The 18,477-nt window shown below is 34.9% G+C and overlaps 1 protein-coding gene and 1 non-coding gene across 7 annotated transcripts in view; both read right to left on the bottom strand.

Moving 5' to 3' along the window:
- Window positions 1-229: 229 nt before the first annotated feature.
- Window positions 230-18,477, bottom strand: part of PRPF39 (pre-mRNA processing factor 39) — a 35,107-nt gene continuing 16,859 nt past the window's right edge. For all 6 annotated transcript variants that reach the window (XM_070775507.1, XM_070775508.1, XM_070775510.1 and 3 more), the window contains 10 exons: window positions 16,345-16,512; window positions 11,218-11,383; window positions 10,661-10,768; window positions 8,844-9,008; window positions 8,405-8,531; window positions 7,767-8,035; window positions 6,681-6,865; window positions 1,685-1,759; window positions 1,332-1,452; window positions 230-1,060 (listed from right to left, as the gene is read on the bottom strand). In XM_070775507.1, coding sequence (XP_070631608.1) covers window positions 1,004-1,060; window positions 1,332-1,452; window positions 1,685-1,759; window positions 6,681-6,865; window positions 7,767-8,035; window positions 8,405-8,531; window positions 8,844-9,008; window positions 10,661-10,768; window positions 11,218-11,383; window positions 16,345-16,512 — 1,441 coding nt within the window. In that variant the 3' untranslated portion in view covers window positions 230-1,003. The remainder of the gene's footprint in view (window positions 1,061-1,331; window positions 1,453-1,684; window positions 1,760-6,680; window positions 6,866-7,766; window positions 8,036-8,404; window positions 8,532-8,843; window positions 9,009-10,660; window positions 10,769-11,217; window positions 11,384-16,344; window positions 16,513-18,477) is intronic.
- LOC139178495 (small nucleolar RNA SNORD127) lies at window positions 7,602-7,687 on the bottom strand. Its single transcript, XR_011562884.1, has one exon. It is a non-coding gene; the product is annotated as a small nucleolar RNA SNORD127 (small nucleolar RNA).

Raw genomic sequence — 18,477 nt, 5'->3', positions numbered from 1 at the left:
AATATATTAATGTTGTGATTAGGTTAACCAGTACTAAGAGTTCACCAAACCAAGGGAGTAACGGTAAATTTGTCTGGACAGCCTTGCCAGAGACACTCATCTTAAAATATTTAAATATTTCTGTATAAGGCAGGCAAAAGCAGAGATTGAGAAGAAGCAAAAGGTTACAAAACTTAAGAAATTCTGTCAAGAAGGTAACAGCTGAATTCAAGAGAAGTATACTTCAGAATCATGGTGAATATAAATTTAATATTAAAACAAACCACTAAGCATGATGAATATAAATTTAAGTGATCCCCCCCAATAAATCCGTAACAATTATTGGATGAGTCTTCAGTTTTATTACAAAAATGAAGATGATCAGTTTGATCAAAATGAAAGCTTGCTCACAAGTTTAACATGACTATTCCAAATACAAAGTCTCCTGAAACAACATAGTTTTGATATGATTTTCATTTTTTCAAAGGGATGCAAACATTCCATTTCCTCATTTATTATCTCTATTCCAAGACAATATTTTAACAGGCATTGTTTCTGCTGTTAGATCCAAATTCACAAGGATAATCAAAACACACAGACAGTATCTTGTCAGCAAAGGTTAAAAATCCATTTTTTTTTAAAGAGGAGGTAAATCCTTAATAACCAGCCCTTAAGTGTTTTCAAAATCTTATACTACACTGACATGATTTGCAGTCAGTTTTTTTTCCTACCCTTAAGGCTACAAAACTCTGTTGCAAATGCATTGCAAAAGAATTCTAGACCACTTAATGCAAAAAAATCAAAAAAATAGTTCTCCAATAAAAAGTAAATTTTATAAATGGTAGGAAATAGTATCTGTGGTAAGCTACTAAGTGACATTTTCCCCTATTACTAAACAAACCATGTTACACAGAAACAGGGAAGACAAGTTATCAAATACAACAAGCTTGTACTGTTTACATCCCTCATTAAAAAAAATACTATCATACTTTTCACACACTCCATCTGATATCTTATTTTCTTATCAGGTTGGAGGAGGAGGATAATATTGTCCATAATTCCAAGGAGTCTGATAATTGTACTGAAAAGAAAAAGCAAACGTATCAGCATACAAGAGCTATGACTTTTATATATGAGTTCCATATATAAAAATTTAATTAAAGCAGGTTTCTATTTAAAGAAAACAAGCATGTGTTCACTGCTGAAAAAGACAATATATTTTGCACACAGATCAAAAGTAGAGAGGTTTTTTCTTCCCCCAAAGAAGGAAAAAAAAAGACTATCCTAATTTATATATATGTAATTTCTAGTAACATCTATTAAAAAAAAATCAATTATAACTGTAAACTTACCTGATACCAGGCACTATAATTATATGCAGCTTGATTTGCCTGCAAATCACCATCAATCATCTGTGTAGATGACGAAGTTGTATCTTCTGTGTGTGCTTTCTTTTCCTCTGGTTCTTCTGATCTAAATAAAAGATCAAAATGGAAACTTTCAGAACTCCCATAGACAAATACTTTAACAAATGGACGAATGTCACCTTTGTACAAATCTGAAGTTCTTGGCTACACTGTTTCATACGATTTCAAATCATGAAAAAAAATTACAACATAAAGGTAATAATTACTTTTAAAGGGATTTCCACTATGAACTGTGTTCTTTTAAGCTTCCTTTCCTGATTCAGCAGGAAGTTACATACCCGTTTTCTGCTTTTCTTTTTAAAGAATCCTGCTCTTTTAGGAGTGTTTGATGTTCATCATAAGCATTCAAAAGCCTGTGAGGGAAGGAGAAACAATCCACTGGAATACACAGAAGCCGAACTTAAAACTTTTAGGTTTTCAAATTACTTCCACTCGGAAACAAAGGCAAGTAGAAATGAACATCGTTGAGAAGAAAAAACAAGCAAGCAGACAAACCTAGCCCTAACTACCTTTTCTATTTGCTTGCCTTGCACTTTCCTTCTCAGTCCATGTGGTTCAAATGAGGCTTCAGAGATAGAGGCCTGGCCAATTACCTTACTAGATGTCTCTGACCAATAACTGGTTTAGAGGTGATCATATGACCCAAAACAAGATCAGTAAGTCCCAGGATTTTTGACTGAGATACTGAAAAAGTGCCTGTTCTCTGCCCTACAGTGGGCTAGAGCTTGAGGGGATGCTGGTCAAGACCTGTGTGTTTATTATTTTTAACACATGGGAAGGGCCTAAGGAGCTGTATCACACAACAAAGACAGTGACCTTGACACTGTTTTTTTCTAGTACAACCTTGAATCCTGACAGTTCTATAATTTGTGTACTTCTGAGATCTAATTTAACAATGCTTACTGAAGACACCTGCCACCAGTTAGGATAAACTATATTTAAACTTTGGCTACGTGACAAACTGAATGAGAACTAAAAATTTCAGAATAATTATCGTTGATTAAAAAGATAATTTTTAATTAAAAAATTTAATGGGCTATGAATTATAGGTTTCAACTGGAACTTACAACTTCAAAAACAATGTCACTTGAAGCAAAACTGACTACAATTATGTAAAGTTTAAAAATAAAATTTAAAAAAAATTAAAAAATAAAATAAAAAATAAAATCAATGATTTTGTAATTTTCTTTTTCCTGTTTTTGAGCACTGACTGCTAACCCAGACTGGACCACCAGGCAATCACTTTTAAAATATTTCTTAGAAACACAAAGATGGCCTTATTTTTTAAGGTAATCATAAACCTGAACACAGATTTCTCTGAAAGAGAACAGATATTAAAATTTCTCTGAAAATGACCTTGATATTTACATGTTCAACTTGATATTTACATGTTCAACTTCCCTCAACAGCCTGCATATGTACACATTTAATAGGCTATTACCAGTGACACTTGGAGAAGGGAACAGCAACCCACTCCAGTATTCGTGCCTGGAGAATTTCATGGACAGGGGAGCCTGGTGGACTATGGTCCAAAGGGTCACAAAGACTTGGACATGACTAAGTGACTAACAGGAATGGTATGGACCTAACAGAAGCAGAAGATACTAAGAAGAGGTGGCAAGAATACACAGAACTATACAAAAGAGATCTTCACGACCCAGATAATCACGATGGTGTGATCACTCACCTAGAGCCAGACATCCTGGAATGCGAAGTCAAGTGGGCCTTAGGAAGCATCACTACAAAGCTAGTGGAGGTGATGGAATTCCAGTCGAGCTATCTCAAATCCTAAAAGATGATGCTGTGAAAGTGCTGCACTCTATATGCCAGCAAATTTGGAAAACTCAGCAGTGGCCACAGGACTGGAAAAGGTCAGTTTCATTACAATCCCAACGAAAGGCAATGCCAAAGAATGTTCAAACTATCGCACAATTGCACTCATCTCACACACTAGTAAAGTTATGCTCAAAATTCTCCAAGCAAGGCTTCAACAGTACGTGAACTGTGAACTTCCAGATGTTCAAGCTGGATTTAGAAAAGGCAGAAAGAACAAGATATCAAATTGCCAACACCTGTTGGATCATCGAAAAAGCAAGAGAGTTCCAGAAAAACATCTACTTCTGCTTTATTGACTATGCCAAAGCCTTTGACTGTGTGGATCACAACAAACTGTGGAAAATTCTTAGAGAGATGGGAATACCAGACCACACCTGACCTGCCTCTTGAGCAATCTGTATGCAGGCCAAGAAGCAACAGTTAAAACTGGACACGGAGCAACAGACTGGTTCCAAATCGGGAAAGGAGTACGTCAAGGCTGTATATTGTCACCCTGCTTATTTAACTTATTTGCAGAGTACATCATGTGAAATGGTGGACTGGATAAAGCACGGCTGCAATCAAGACTGCTTGGAGAAATATCAATAACCTCAGATATGCAAATGATACAACACTTATGGCAGAAAGAGAAGAAGTAGAAAGCCTCTTGATGAAAGTGAAAGAACACAGTGAAAAAGTTGGCTTAAAACTCAACATTCAGCAAACTAAAATCATGGCATCTAGTCCCATCACTTCATGGCAAATAGATGGGGAAACAGTAGAAACAGAGATTTTATTTTCTTGGGCTCCAAAATCACTTCAGATGGTGACTGCAGTCATGAAATTAAAAGATGCTTGCTCCTTGGAAGAAAAGTTACGACCAACCTAGACAGCATATTAAAGAGCAGAGACATTCATTACTTTGCCAACAAAGGTTCGTCTAGTCAAAGTTACGGTTTTTCCAGTAGGTATGTATGGATTTGAGAGCTGGACCATAAAGAAAGCTGAGTGCCGAAGAATTGACGCTTTTGAACTGTGGTGTTGGAGAAGATTCTTGAGTCCCTTGGACTGCAAGGAGATCCGACCAGTCCATCCTAAAGGAAATCAGTCCTGAATATTCACTGGAAGGACTGATGCTGAAGCTGAAACCCCAATCCTTTGGCCACCTGATGCGAAGAACTGACTCATTTGAAAAGATCCTGATGCTGGGAAAGATTGAAGGCAGTAGAAGGGGACCAGAGAGGATGAGATGGTTGGATGGCATCACCGACTCAATGGACGTGAGTTTGAGTAAACTCTGGGAGTTGGTGATAGACAGGGAGGCCTGGTGTGCCGTAGTACATGGGGTTGCAAAGAGTCGGACACCACTGAGCGACTGAACTGATCTGAGCGAGTAACACACACACACAATTTCCTTAAGATGTTTAACAACTTGTGGGTTGGCAACAAGACACTCAATATTCATTTGAGAGAATCTGGATACCGAGGAATACAAAACATTAAGAGCTAGGATTTAAGCCTGTATTTGTCTGATTTGAACATTAATTCTTATTAATTCATTACAGTGATATCTAAATATCTAAGCAGCTCATTTTCCGTAACATTTCCCTTTTTTAAATTTCAAATACAACAGACCTGATACTCAGACCCTCCACAACTCTATTCGCAAGGGCCTAACTGGCATCTCAGATTTGTCTGTATATTACTGCCAAATTTAAATATGTCATTTCATCTCAGTCAAAACTCTTAACAGCTTCCTACTGTCACCCATGTACCACATGTGCTCTGAACTCAGTCTAGCTTTTAAGACAGCACATTTAGCATCAAGTTTTCACTGCTTAATGAGACCCTCCAATCCAATGTAAAAGATGTATTTTACATGAACTTTCATTTGCTTTCACCACTTATAGCCTCTCCTCAGTTTGTCAGCTAAGCACTGAAGAATTGATGCTTTCGAACTATGGTGTTGGAGAAGACTCTTGAGAGTCCCCTGGACTGCAAGGGGGTCAAACCAGTCCATCCTAAAGGGAATCAGTCCTGAATATTCACTGGAAGGACTGATGCTGAAACTTCAGTGCTTTGGCCACCTGATGTGAAGAGCTGACTCATTGGAAAAGACTCTGATGCTGGGAAAGATAGAAGGCAGGAGGAGAAGGGGATGACAGAGGACGAGATGGTTGGATGGCATCATTGATTCAATGGACATGAGTTTGTGCAAACTGCAGGAGATGGTGGACAGGGAGGCCTGGTGTGCTGTAGTCCATGGGGTCGCAAAGAGTCAGACACTACTGAGTGACTGAACAAAGCTTATCAGAATCCAGTAACAACTAAATGAAATCCCACCTCTTCTGTGAAAGTTGCCAAATAGCCTCTGTTTCAAAGAGATCACAGTCTTCATAATAGTTATACACTACCTCACATACATACATGTATCACCATACCATCCACCTAGATTAAAAGATGGAATTACATATGCCATTTCTTTCATATACTTTCTTCAGTGCAAAACAAAAAGGACACATATAGGTATCTTCTTAACTACCACATAAGGTGGTTAAGAACATAGGCCCTGAAGTAGGTTCTAATCCCTGCTGCACAAAGTAATAGCTAAGTGACCTTGGAAAAACTGCCTAATTTTTCTTTAGCCTCTTTGTCTATAAAGAGAACAGTACCTCTTCCCCTCATTGTAGACTGTCAACATGTTTCGCATTAGGTAATTATAAAACATTTAATATGCCAAGCATATATATACAACTGTATTAAAAGGTAACTCATGTTAAATGTTTCTAGTTTAATTAAAACCTTACTCAGCCATCAAAAATGTTTACACACTTGCCTAACAAGAATCAGGGTATTTCTATTAGGTTATTTTTATACTAGAATTAGGTAAGAAAGGAATGGCAGCAATGTTCTCATCAGTATTTCTACTCTCTATTTTGCAAATTTAAATCTTAAACTTGTACTTTTCCCTAGGGGGAACTCTTACCACCCTTATCTTTTAGCTTTTTACAATGCATGAGGATTAGGTCATTAGGCATGATCTTGGCACCACACTCACTCTTCTCCAATCTGAGATTGCACTCCTATTCCAGATTAACCACATACAGCCTTGGTGAACTACATATTAAATGTTTCTGTGTTTCAGGGTTCACTCCTTCACTCACTTCCTTTCTCACAGAATTCCTGCTTCCTGCCTTCTCTCGTCTGCTCACTGTTTAAAATCACCACGCTAAGATTCTGAAAATAGTTCTGAAGGAAAGACAAACCATACGTCCTCTTATTAAGCACATAAATGTTTGCAAAATTGAATCTACCCCCAAATATACCTAAGGAAAAAAAGAACCTAGGAAACACTTAAAATTTAACAATATACTACTTTGTACTCATCATCAAAGTCCCATTCAAAATAATCAATGTTCTTTTACTGTTCAAATAGATAATATATAATTAAAATCTTACTTATTAACATCTGAACCAAAATCTTCAAGAAATTCCACTTTTCTCTGAGAAAATGTAATTCTCATTTTAATAGGTAATGAACCATGTATAGCTTTGTCAAAACAATTTAGGATATTGTCTTCATTTTGTTTGAGGTCACCACTATATTCCATTTCAAGTAAATTGAGGTATAACTTTGTGTTCTCCTGTGTAAAAAGCAGTACCAATTAATCATATATTTCTAAGATATTCTAATTAGACCATAGATATTTAAAATGCCTTAATTTTCATGTCTTAACTTGAAAAATTCAATATTGAAAATTTATTACATGTAACTCATGTTAAATATTTTCAACATACATATAAACAGGTAAAAAAAGACTAACACACACATTGGTAGATAGAATCTTCTAAACTCTGCACATTGTTAAATGCCAATAAATTAAAATCGTGTATCCTGTTTAGTGTGCTTGACCTACCACAACAAATATGAAGTAAAACACTAAAAAATGATCTCTACATGCCCCAGTAACCTAAATCTTCACAACCACAGATAATCATCCTCAACTGCAGCTGGAAGCAAACCTGTTATAAACCTGGGTCCTAAACAGACACGGTATTTGCTGAAAATCTAAAAAGTGAGAAATTTCCCAGGCACTGTCTTTTGGCATTAACTGATATATAAAAGGAAATACTTTATATATTTTACATAAGAGGAGAATAATCTCACTGCTACATGTGCTGCAACATAGGCAATTGCCATGCCTTTGTTTATAGTTTCTCCCAAGCCCTCTAATCTACTTAGTAACTGGTAAATTTTCCATAAAATTTCTGAATGTGGAGAAAATGGAAAATGTCACAATACTAGCCATACTTTTAATCCCATAATGTTAATTTTCTCAACGTTTTAATGCATAATAATGTGAAAATTGTCTGAAAGAATGGCAACATCAGTTTAGAGGGACTGTTGTCTTCACTTAGTAATAAAATATATTACATACAGACCAAATCTTTCATCATAGTTGCCAAAATGAAAAACAACCAAGAAAGACCCATTTTTTTTTTTTTTTTTAATGGAACATACTCTATAAAAACACAAATACATACTTTGTCTCTTTCAATAGCCTCCAAAAGCACCTTTCTTGATTTTGGAAGGTTTTTTTGTATTTTGAAAAGATGTCGGGCTAGTTTGATAGCATAAAATGATGATTCATTATTTGACTTGGCATTCTTAATGGCTTCCTGAAGCAAACGTTCAGCTTCTTCCATATTTCCATGACGTCGTTCTAAACTTACTCTTCTCAAACGAACCATTGCCAATCCTAGAACACATTCTTCAAATGTTCTCAAGATATTCCTGGCTTCATTAATATTACCTAGAAATAGTAATTAAATGTTTATGCTTTTGATTCAACTTATGAAATATCCTTTATGCCAAGTATTGGCAAATAACAGCCCACAGGCTAAATCCAGCCATCTGATCATTTTTTTTTTTTAATGGAAAATAGCCATGCTCATTTGTCTACATATTTTCTAAGGCTATTTTGAGGCTACCATGGCAGAGTTGTTAGGAAAGAGACCATATGGCCTGCAAAGCCAAAACATTTACCATCTGGCCCTTTATAGAAAAAAGAAAAAAGTTTACCTGACCTTTGCTTTACACCAGTTCCCAAGACTCAATTCCTATATCTTTATCCCAAAGTAACTTAAATCCCAACATATCAACTGAATTTCCTCATTCTTACCCTGCTGTTCCTCAAAAGCTGCCCAAAGCATATGCACCATGGGTTTCTTTGGGAGATGAATAGTGCAAGCTCTGCTGAAGACATGCCTCACTCCTTCAATGCTATGATTTTCCATGTACTTGGCATACTACATACAGAAACAGAGGAAATACTGAATAATTTACAGTTGAACAAGCCATTAAATATGTGACAGAACGATAAAATTCTATTTTTAAACCCATTCAGCACCTTTATTGAACCACTAGACTAGTTTCTGTAAGGAAGGACGGAGAGGCAACGAGGTTGGCATATGCAGCAGTCAAATCTGGTTGCAAGCAGACCATCTCCTAATGCAACAGATATAGTTATATGAACAACATTCAACAGAAGTACAAAAAAGGTTAGTCACTAGATCAATGTTTATAATATATTCAAGTTTCAGACCATATAATTTACTTACCTTAATCCAAAACTCCTCATAGAGGGCACATGATATGACACATCTTTCAAAGAGAACTACAACTCGTTCATGAGTCCCGTTTTCAATTTCAAATTCTAAGTATTCTTTCCAGTTTTTCAGTTGTGCCTTTTCCAACGGTTTCACATGAAAATATGGTCTTTTAATCTGTAATAAAAGCATGGCATAACAATGAAAGTAAACCACCACCAAAACATGCATTACTATAGTAATGCAAATTGTTTAAATTATAAATATAATAATGAACCAGAAAATTTTAATCACCATATCTCATGATGAAAAAGATTTTTAAAGTTAAAATCTCTTTAATTACTTAGGTTTTATAAATTGAAAGAACAAAATTATTTTCCAATTATTCAGTCATTTTAACAGAACTACACAATTTTATGTTCAGAAAATTTTATTCTTTGCTGAGTATTTTTGAACCGAACAATTATACAACAGTAATGGAAAGCAGATCAGTGTCCATCACAGATGAATGGATAAAGGTGATGTGGTATACACACACACACAGCACCCCCTCCCCACACACACACCCCCACATCCCCCTCCCCAATGGAATACTACACCCACCCCCAATGGAATACTGCTGCTGCTGCTAAGTCGCTTCAGTCGTGTCCGACTCTGGGACCCCATAGACAGGAGCCCACCAGGCTCCCCCGTCCCTGGGATTCTCCAGGCAAGAACACTGGAGTGGGTTGCCATTTCCTTCTCCAATGCATGAAAGTGAAAAGTGAAAGTGAAGTCGCTCAGTCGTATCCGACTCTTCGCGACCCCATGGACTGCAGCCCACCAGGCTCCTCCGTCCATGGGATTTTCCAGGCAAGAGTACTGGAGTGGGGTGCCACTGCCTTCTCCAAATGGAATACTACTCAGCCATAAAAAAGAATGAAATAATGCCATTTTCTGCAACACAGATGCAACTAGACTAACATACTTAGTGAAGGAAGTCAGAATGATACAGACAAATATTACGTCCTATCACCTATATGTGGAATCTAAAAAAAAACCAACAGTGAATATTTAAAAAAAAAAAAAAAAGTAAGGTAAATAAGCAGTTGCCTGGGGCTAAGAGTCAGGTGGTTACTGACTTGAAATGGGGACCTTTTGAGGTGACAGGATAGTCCTATATGCTGACTGTTGTGATAATCACAATGCTTGTCAAATGTCATTTTACTAGCCAATCTCAAAAAAAACAACACATACTACATGATTCCATTCATATAAAAGGCCAGAACAGGGAAATCTATAAGAATTGAAGTAGGTTAGTGGTAGTTGGTAGTATGGAGGAATAAGCAGGTGAGGGGTAAAAGCTAAAGAGTTTTTCAAGAATGATGAAAATGTCCTAAAATTAACATTCATTAAATGTTCTAAAATTAACTGTACATACATATCTGTGAATATATTAACAACTACTAAAGTGTACACTTTAAGTATATGGCATGTGAATTACATCTCAATAAAATGCATAAAGAAATAAAAGCCTTCATTTTACTCTACTTAAAATAGGTACATTTTGTTATATTACATAAAATGACTCAATGAAGTTGATTTTAGAAACTGAACTGTAATAAAATGGTTCAGATTAAACAGGTAACTTGAAATTCAAATAAAATCTGAATTCAATATTTCTAAAGTTGATAATGGAAAATTGATCATGGCAGCCATAAATGCAACAAACATTACTTAAACAAGCAAAAATAAAAAGCAGAGACATCACCCAAAACTAAAAGAAAAATACATTATTCCTATCTGTATTTTGAAGCCTATTAATGACAACAAAAAAGCAAAACACTTACACCTTCTTCAAATGTCCACCTTTTACTGACTTCATGCTCATTGTAATTAAACATTTCTTGATGAATTTCAATGATTCTGTGTCTCATATTTTCTATTTCTGTAATAAGCTTGGGAAGAAAAAAAATGTAAACATGTAAGTTATATACTAAAATTTTTAAATATCAGTGTTTACATTTAAGTACTATCCACACTTTAATCCTAGTGATGGGTTTCTGTTATCAATTATGTACAAAGTACAATTAACGATACTGAAATTAGTAACAGATTTTTATAATAAACCACTTTCTTATATGCCTTAAAAAAAAACAAGTCTAGTACATCACAACATAGGAGAAATTATCCTTTTACACTAATTTAGTTTCAGGTGTCTCTTAGTAAAACAGATCATCTGCTTTAAATCTATATTTAAACTATACTAGCTAAAGAATTCCTACCTGCCTTAATTAGAAATTAATTTTATAAGAGCTACAAATCATACCACACATGCAGTCAAGGGACATAAACTCTATAGTTTCTCACACATGGAAATTTTTTTTTTTTTAGTAAGTCTGGTTACCTTTGCTGGATCAGTTATGTCTTCTATTCCTGATGGCAGATCATCACCAGGAGGACCATCATCACCACTATGCCCGTTTACAGAAGCTAATTCCCTTCTCAGCTGAATAAACTGTTCACCAGTTAGAAGATCTCTAGGCAAATTATTCTGAACATGGTCTTTAAATCTAATGAAAGACAATAAAAATACAAGCTCTATATAAGAAGCATAACTTTAGATCCCACATTACATTTCTACTTACACATTATTCTTTCAAAGGAACTCGGACTTAAACAAAACAAAACACCACCAAACAACCCCACACCTTTTTCCCTCCTTTTCTATAGTAATAACCTACCACCTGATAAAACAATCTACAGACATCTTCATTTCCTTCCTGCCTTTGCAACGGAATGATGAAGCCAAGTCATACACTGAAATCCTACTTTTGTCCATTACTAATTATTTGACTTAAAGGAAGTTTATCCCTTTTCTAATGTTAGTTTTCTCATCTGTAAATTTAAATATAGCAATCTGTATCTAAATAATAAATGATTACTTATAAATGTTCAACAAATTTTACAGTTTCTTTGGAACTTACCTCCCAATTACTCCTGAATTCATTCATTTGTCTATGTCAAATACTTCAACGAAACTGCCCTAATTAAAGTCATCAAGTACCCTATGTAAGAAAAATTAAATGGATACTTGTTGGCTCTGAGTTACTACCTTCCTGGTTTTCCTCCAAGTCTCTGACTGCTCCTTGATCTCCTTTGAGGGGTCCCCACTACAGCCTGCCCCTAAATACTAGTATGCCCAAGGATTCTGCTCTGCATTTAGTTGTCAAATGTTTTTATATACTTTCTGGCCAATCTTATTAATATAGCTTGAAATAATAAGCATATTATGATGACTTATACAACTCTGCTGCTTCTGCTGCTGCTGCTAAGTCACTTCAGTCATGTCCGACTCTGTGCAACCCCATAGATGGCAGCCCAACAGACTCCCCCGTCCCTGGGATTCTCCTGGCAAGAACACTGGAGTGGGTTGCCATTTCCTTCTCCAATGCATGAAAGTGAAAAGTGAAAGTGAAGTCGCTCAGTCGTGTCCGATTCTTAGCAACACCGTGGACTGCAGCCTACCTACCAGGCTCCTCCGTCCATGGGATTTTCCAGGCAAGAGTACTGGAGTGGGGTGCCATTGCCTTCTCCAGCTTAAGCCTAAAGTGAAAAAAATGTTATTCGCTCAGTTGGGATCTTTGTGTGTCTGACTTTTTGTGACTATAGCCCATCAGGCTCTTCTGTCCATGGAATTCTCCAGGCAAGAATACTGGAGTGGGAAGCCATTCCCTTCTCCAGGGGATTTTCCCAACTCAGGGATCAAACCTGGGCCTCCTACATTGCAGGCAGATTCTTTACCATTTGACCCAGCAGGAAAGCCCAAACCTTTCCCCTAAATTTCAGATTCACTTGCCAACACTCTGCATAAAGAAATACAGATTTTAAGCAAAGACTGTTTTGAAAAACATGTAATTTCATTTATCTACACATACTAGTTTATATACACACACACACACAAATTTTAATCAAAAACACAAAGCTGAGGAGCTAAAATATCTACACCATCTTAAATTGGAACCTTATATACAACATGTCTTCAAGTGTGTCACTTTAATCCACAAATCAACACCCTCAGGCATTTCTAATCTTGATATTGTCAACCGCTAAGTTTCCCAATCTCTTCCACCTACCTTATTTCTTACATTCCACTGGATACCAGGTCCAATTTAGTCTACCTTCTGAATATGGCTCCATGCCCTCATTATTTATCAAAATAAACATAAACCTGTGTCCTGATCTCATTTCCTCCTACTCCCACCTCAATACTGCTATCAAAAATGTTAAAAAATAAACAAGAAAAAATATTAAACAGGATCATATCCCATCCTCACCCCCAAAATCACTTCAATGTTTATTACCCTGCATTCAGACTAAAATCCAGTCTCCATGAAGTCTTTCATATTCTTACCTAGCCTCTGACCCAGGCCTGCATCTTCAACTTAATTCTCAGAGATGGTTGCACATGTACTATAACTTATGGATTTCCCCTAAGTTTTTTAAAACTAATTTAGGCTACTGACACCTGGATTTTCACGATTTTAAAACTTCCATAGGGACCACCCTGGCAATCCATGGGTTAAGACTCTGCACTTCTAATGCAGGGGCCATAGGTATGATCCCTGGTCAGAGAACTAAGATGTCGCATGCCATGAGGTACGGCAAAAAAAAAAAAAAAAAAAAACTTTTACAAACATATGCAAATAACATTGGAAATCAACAAATAGAGACTTGATATATTTTATCACCAGGAGGAAAAAAATATAATTGCCTTATTTAAAAAAAATTTTAAATGAGGAAGTAACTTCTCAAATGTGTAGTACGAAAATAAACATTTAATTCTCATACATTAACATTAAAAATTGTCAAGATATAGATAAACTTGAAATAAGGTAAAACTGAAAATAAACTTTAAAACAGTTGCCATGTTATATTAGAAACTTCTTTCACATGGTGATAACATATGCATAATACTTTTTCATTAGCTTTTTCTACTATAAAGCTAATTTATTAACTCTATTAATAGAATGGCTGAGTGCCTAATACATATGGAACTGTTTTCCTATGTATTAAGGATGAGTATTTTTCAGTCACTAAGTTGTGTCTGACTCTTTGTGACCCCACGCACTGCAGCACGCCAGGCTTCCCTATCCTTCACTATCTCTTGGCGTTTGCTCACACTCATGTCCACTGAGTCAGTGATGCCATCCCAACCATCTCATCCTCTGCCTCCCCCTTCTCCTCCTGCCCTCAATCCTTTCCAGCATTAGGGGGTTATCCAATGATAAAAAGAATTAAAAAGCCTCCGAAAATGACAGACATGTAGAGGATACAGGAGACATAAATTCAAAGGAGCGTTATTAGTGCTAAGAAAAATGAAATAAATGTAGGCAGAGTGCTGGTACAAATGATAAGACAGTTCTGTTTAGGTGAACTGGAAAAAGTGTCATAGAGAAAACATTAAGCTATATGGGTCCTGAGGAATGAGCTCACCAGATAAATGAAAAGCGGAAAAGGCATTACAATCATAAAAGTATAAATCAACACTGCCCATTGGGAAATTATCAGTAGTTACGTTTGTCTAGAGCTTACGAACTACCAGGGACTGAGCCTGAGGAGTTAAGATCATACCACAAAAGTATTCATGCTAGGGCGATTTTAAATTAGATGTTTTCTTAGAGATAATGTTCAGTGTATATCCAATATACAAGCCTACACAATAGAAGTATTTGTATTACAGCACTCAGAATACTTCTTTTAGAACATGCTTCCTCTTCTACACTTATGAGTAACTTAAGGGCCAAGTCATGCACACATATCTTCTACAGGCTTTTATTCCTTCAAATTAAATGCATATGATCTGGTACACAGCAAGTGCTAAATAAACAGGGGAAGTATATTTGACAGAAGAAACCATTTTAGCAGTTCTTAAAGCAGTCAAGGGAATTAGTTTATTTATATAAACTATAAGATTTACTGATACAAATATTATTTATCAGTCTGGTATACTCCTAAGGAAAGTGGTTCTCCATGAAGTGAAAAAGACTAGATTAAAAAGTAGTATGTAAAACGCAACCCACTGTATCTCTATTATAAGTACATATGCATTTTAAAAACCCAGTGAACTATTCATAAAAAAAAAAAAAAAGATTTAGAAAACTACACCAAGAACTTTGGGGCCACAATGTCCAGGTTCCAATCAGCTTCCAAGCACTTACCAACTCTGTGATCTTATGCAAATATTTTAATCTTTCTTTACCTCTACTTTCATAAAATGTGGAAAATAACAGTATGATACCTCCATGGTTTATTGTGAGGATCAGAAGTTATAAGGCACTCAGAATACTGTCTGTATAACTGCTTCTTAGTCTTATTTTTTCTCATTCACCAACAATAAAATTATAATCATAGATTTTACCTATACTTTAGATTGATTTATGAAAGGAATGTGCTTTGATCCAGAAGACTTTTAAAATCTTTTTTTAAAGGTTTAGAAAAAATTAAAAATATTTAACTTTTAAAATTTGACCAAGAATTTCCAGATGCCAATCCTTGTGTTAATCTCTTTTAGCAAGTATCTCCCTAGGTCATTTATACCCTAGAAACCTGCACACCTCCTCTAAATTTCATGAAAAAAAAAAAATAAATAAAAGAGAGAAACGGCACATTCAGACCCACGTTTCCTGTTTCTAACGTGGGTCTGCAGAGATTTAGCAAATTGATCCATAGTTATCTACAAATGCTTCATGAAGTTTTCTACTTTTTAGTAAAGAAAATTTCAGAAAATCACTTACTTAAAAAGTACCTAAGTTTACAGGTTCTACCACAATCCCAGTTATAAAAATTATGACAAAAATATAGATAATATGGCAGGTAAGAAGAGCAAACATTTATCAACACAGTCCTCATACTTTCTTGTTCAGAAAGACTGAGTCTGTATCAGTATGATACTTGAATACATCAGAAACAGAACATGCAAATCACAGTACAAAGAAGAGTTGTTTCATACAGCACTCATTAAAATGAAATGATACCAATCATAACAGATTATTGTAGTAGAAAATTAAACTGAAATAATTTTTGATTGTTTGAATATAAACAGGATTTAACTACAAAAAATACGTTCTTCACTGTTTTGGACGTAAGATGCTGTATGAATCACAAGAATGTACCTTGGGTAATTTATTACATTTCAAATAAGCTTCTACTATGTGCTATATACTGAGTTAATCATAAGAATAATAAAGCTTAGATTATTTTCACTACTCTGAAATATCCTAAAAGAGAAGTCCTGCTGTTTCCTCATCTATAAAACAGATCAAGGGAACCTTATATCTAAAACCAGTGAAGTTCATAAACTATATCAAAAATGTCAAAATTTTAAAGTATATATAAATTGATTATTGAGCAAAATAAATTTGTTTGCATCTAATAGAATCATACATTTCAAGAGAATAATTATCCTTAATGTAAGAAATTAATTACCTGAGTTATCACAAAAAAATTTTAATGATCTGATTTTTCCACCCACCTCTGAAAATGATGACTATATAGCTGTGTCGGAATACCAAGAATACGATCATATATAGCTGTAACTTCTCTCAGGTTTCCCTGTTCATTTTCCCAGTTTATATACATTTCCCACAGTCTGTCCGAACGGAAATCTGTTCCCGCAGCTAGAACAGCATGCTCAAACGTTCTGAAAAATTAAATTACCTCTATGTTATCTTTCCAAGATAAAATCACTTTAATTATTTCTGCATTTTGCAATATATACAAACATCAAATCAGTAAGTCATACATTTGAAATTAATATGATTTATATGTCAATTATACCTCATTTTTAAAAACAAAATATTTCTAAATTTTAGGAGATGTTAAATTCAAAATTACATGCAACTTTACAAGTATAGATTAAAAGAAGGAATAATAGACAAGTGCATATGACAGCTGCTTAAAAAAAGGGAAAATATAAAGGGAATAGATAAATGTACTTTTATGTAGCTGTATATTATTTTATATACCATAAATGTGCAATGCAAATTACACTACAAACATATAAGAGTGACAGAGCAGACACTAAAATACTCGTTAAACTAAAATGTCTGTTGAATAGATTCCTCTAGGGCAAAAGACAAAGTGACAACATTTATCTTAAGAAACAGTTGTCTGACAAAACAACTCTCCAATGAGGGGGTCCAGCTGCCTCTTTGGGTAATGAGAAATACACATATACTTTAAAACTCAAAATTCTCTCCTGATTCTAAAATTGCACAATTAATGTTTACTAAAAAGTCATTTATTTTAAAATATTTACGCTCATTTCAAGAGATTTCTGTAAGCAATTTTAATTACAGGATTTGATACCTCAAAGGGATAAAATTTTAGATACATATTTTCAAAATAAATATTATAATCAAGAGGGATTTTTAACAGTATAGAACTATACTACCTAAATTAATCTAAAACTAAACAGAATCCCAAAGCACTAGGAATTAGGTGGAACAGAGAAAACAAATTCTAACATTCATCTAACACATAAAAATACAAAATATTTTTCTAAAAGGATAAAGAAGCAGGCATTTTCCTGAAAGGTCTCAAAGGAAACAAGGAAGCTATATAAATTAAAGGCATGACACTGGCTCAGTATCATCAAAATGGATTAATAAAACAGTTCTCAAGAAAATAAACCCATGTATTTTTGAGAATTTAGAATATGATAAAAAAGTTATTGGTATTTTAAATCCATACACAAAAAAATTAGCCAATGAAGACAAGACAGACTGTTCAACAAATGGGAGAAAAAAAAAACGTTAATCTCTGATTCACAGAAGACACAAACGAAGGTTAATCTGTCTCACAAAAGGTACAAACTAAGTATCAGATAAATGAGGGACAGAAAAAAAAAAAGTCTACAAAAAGAATTAGTAGAAAACCCAAGATTTAAATACCCTTGTCAAGACAGGCAAAAAACTCAGAAACTAATAAAACACTGAAAATTGAACCACGTTAAGAAAAAAATCAAACACCTCTACACGATAAAAATACCCAATGGAAAAATGCTTTAAGGCCCTAAGGAAGTATTACTTTCAACTCAAAATTCTATACCCCATGGGATTCATCAATTGGGTGTTTCAGATATACAGGTTCAAAAAATTTTTTTTCATTCCAAGCATCCTTTATCAGGAAGCTATGGAATTCACTCCTCTAAAGGTATGCAAGAACCAAGAAAGAACAGAATCTAATTAATAAACTAATAAACAGAACTTAGAAGGTAAAGACATCTCCTAGGATGATGATAATAAGGAAACCTGTAAACAGCTGCTATACAAAAGAATCAGAATAGGACCACCAGTGCAGATTACAGAAGAGGGGGTCCCAGGACGGTATCTCCAAGGGGTCAGGGTAGAATTTACAGATCTCAGAACATAATTCTCTAATTTTCAGATTAAGTATAATAACACGATACATGTATTTTTTTTACTTTCAAAAAAATAACTTACATAGATAGTAACTGTAATTGTGGAAAGTGAGTAGTATTGACTACTGAAAGTAGCTGTTGGAAGGGGTAGAAAATTTTAAGTGTTCCAAGAAAGCCAGGCAAACGGAAAAAGAGGCAGAGGTAAGAAAAGGGGTAATCATAGGAAAAACAAAAAGCTACGAA

This window comes from Bos indicus, chromosome 21 (genome assembly GCF_029378745.1).
Source record: "Bos indicus isolate NIAB-ARS_2022 breed Sahiwal x Tharparkar chromosome 21, NIAB-ARS_B.indTharparkar_mat_pri_1.0, whole genome shotgun sequence".
Lineage (NCBI taxonomy): Eukaryota > Metazoa > Chordata > Mammalia > Artiodactyla > Bovidae > Bos > Bos indicus.
Note: the sequence above shows the minus strand (reverse complement) of the source record. Positions and strands in the feature narration are given on the sequence as shown.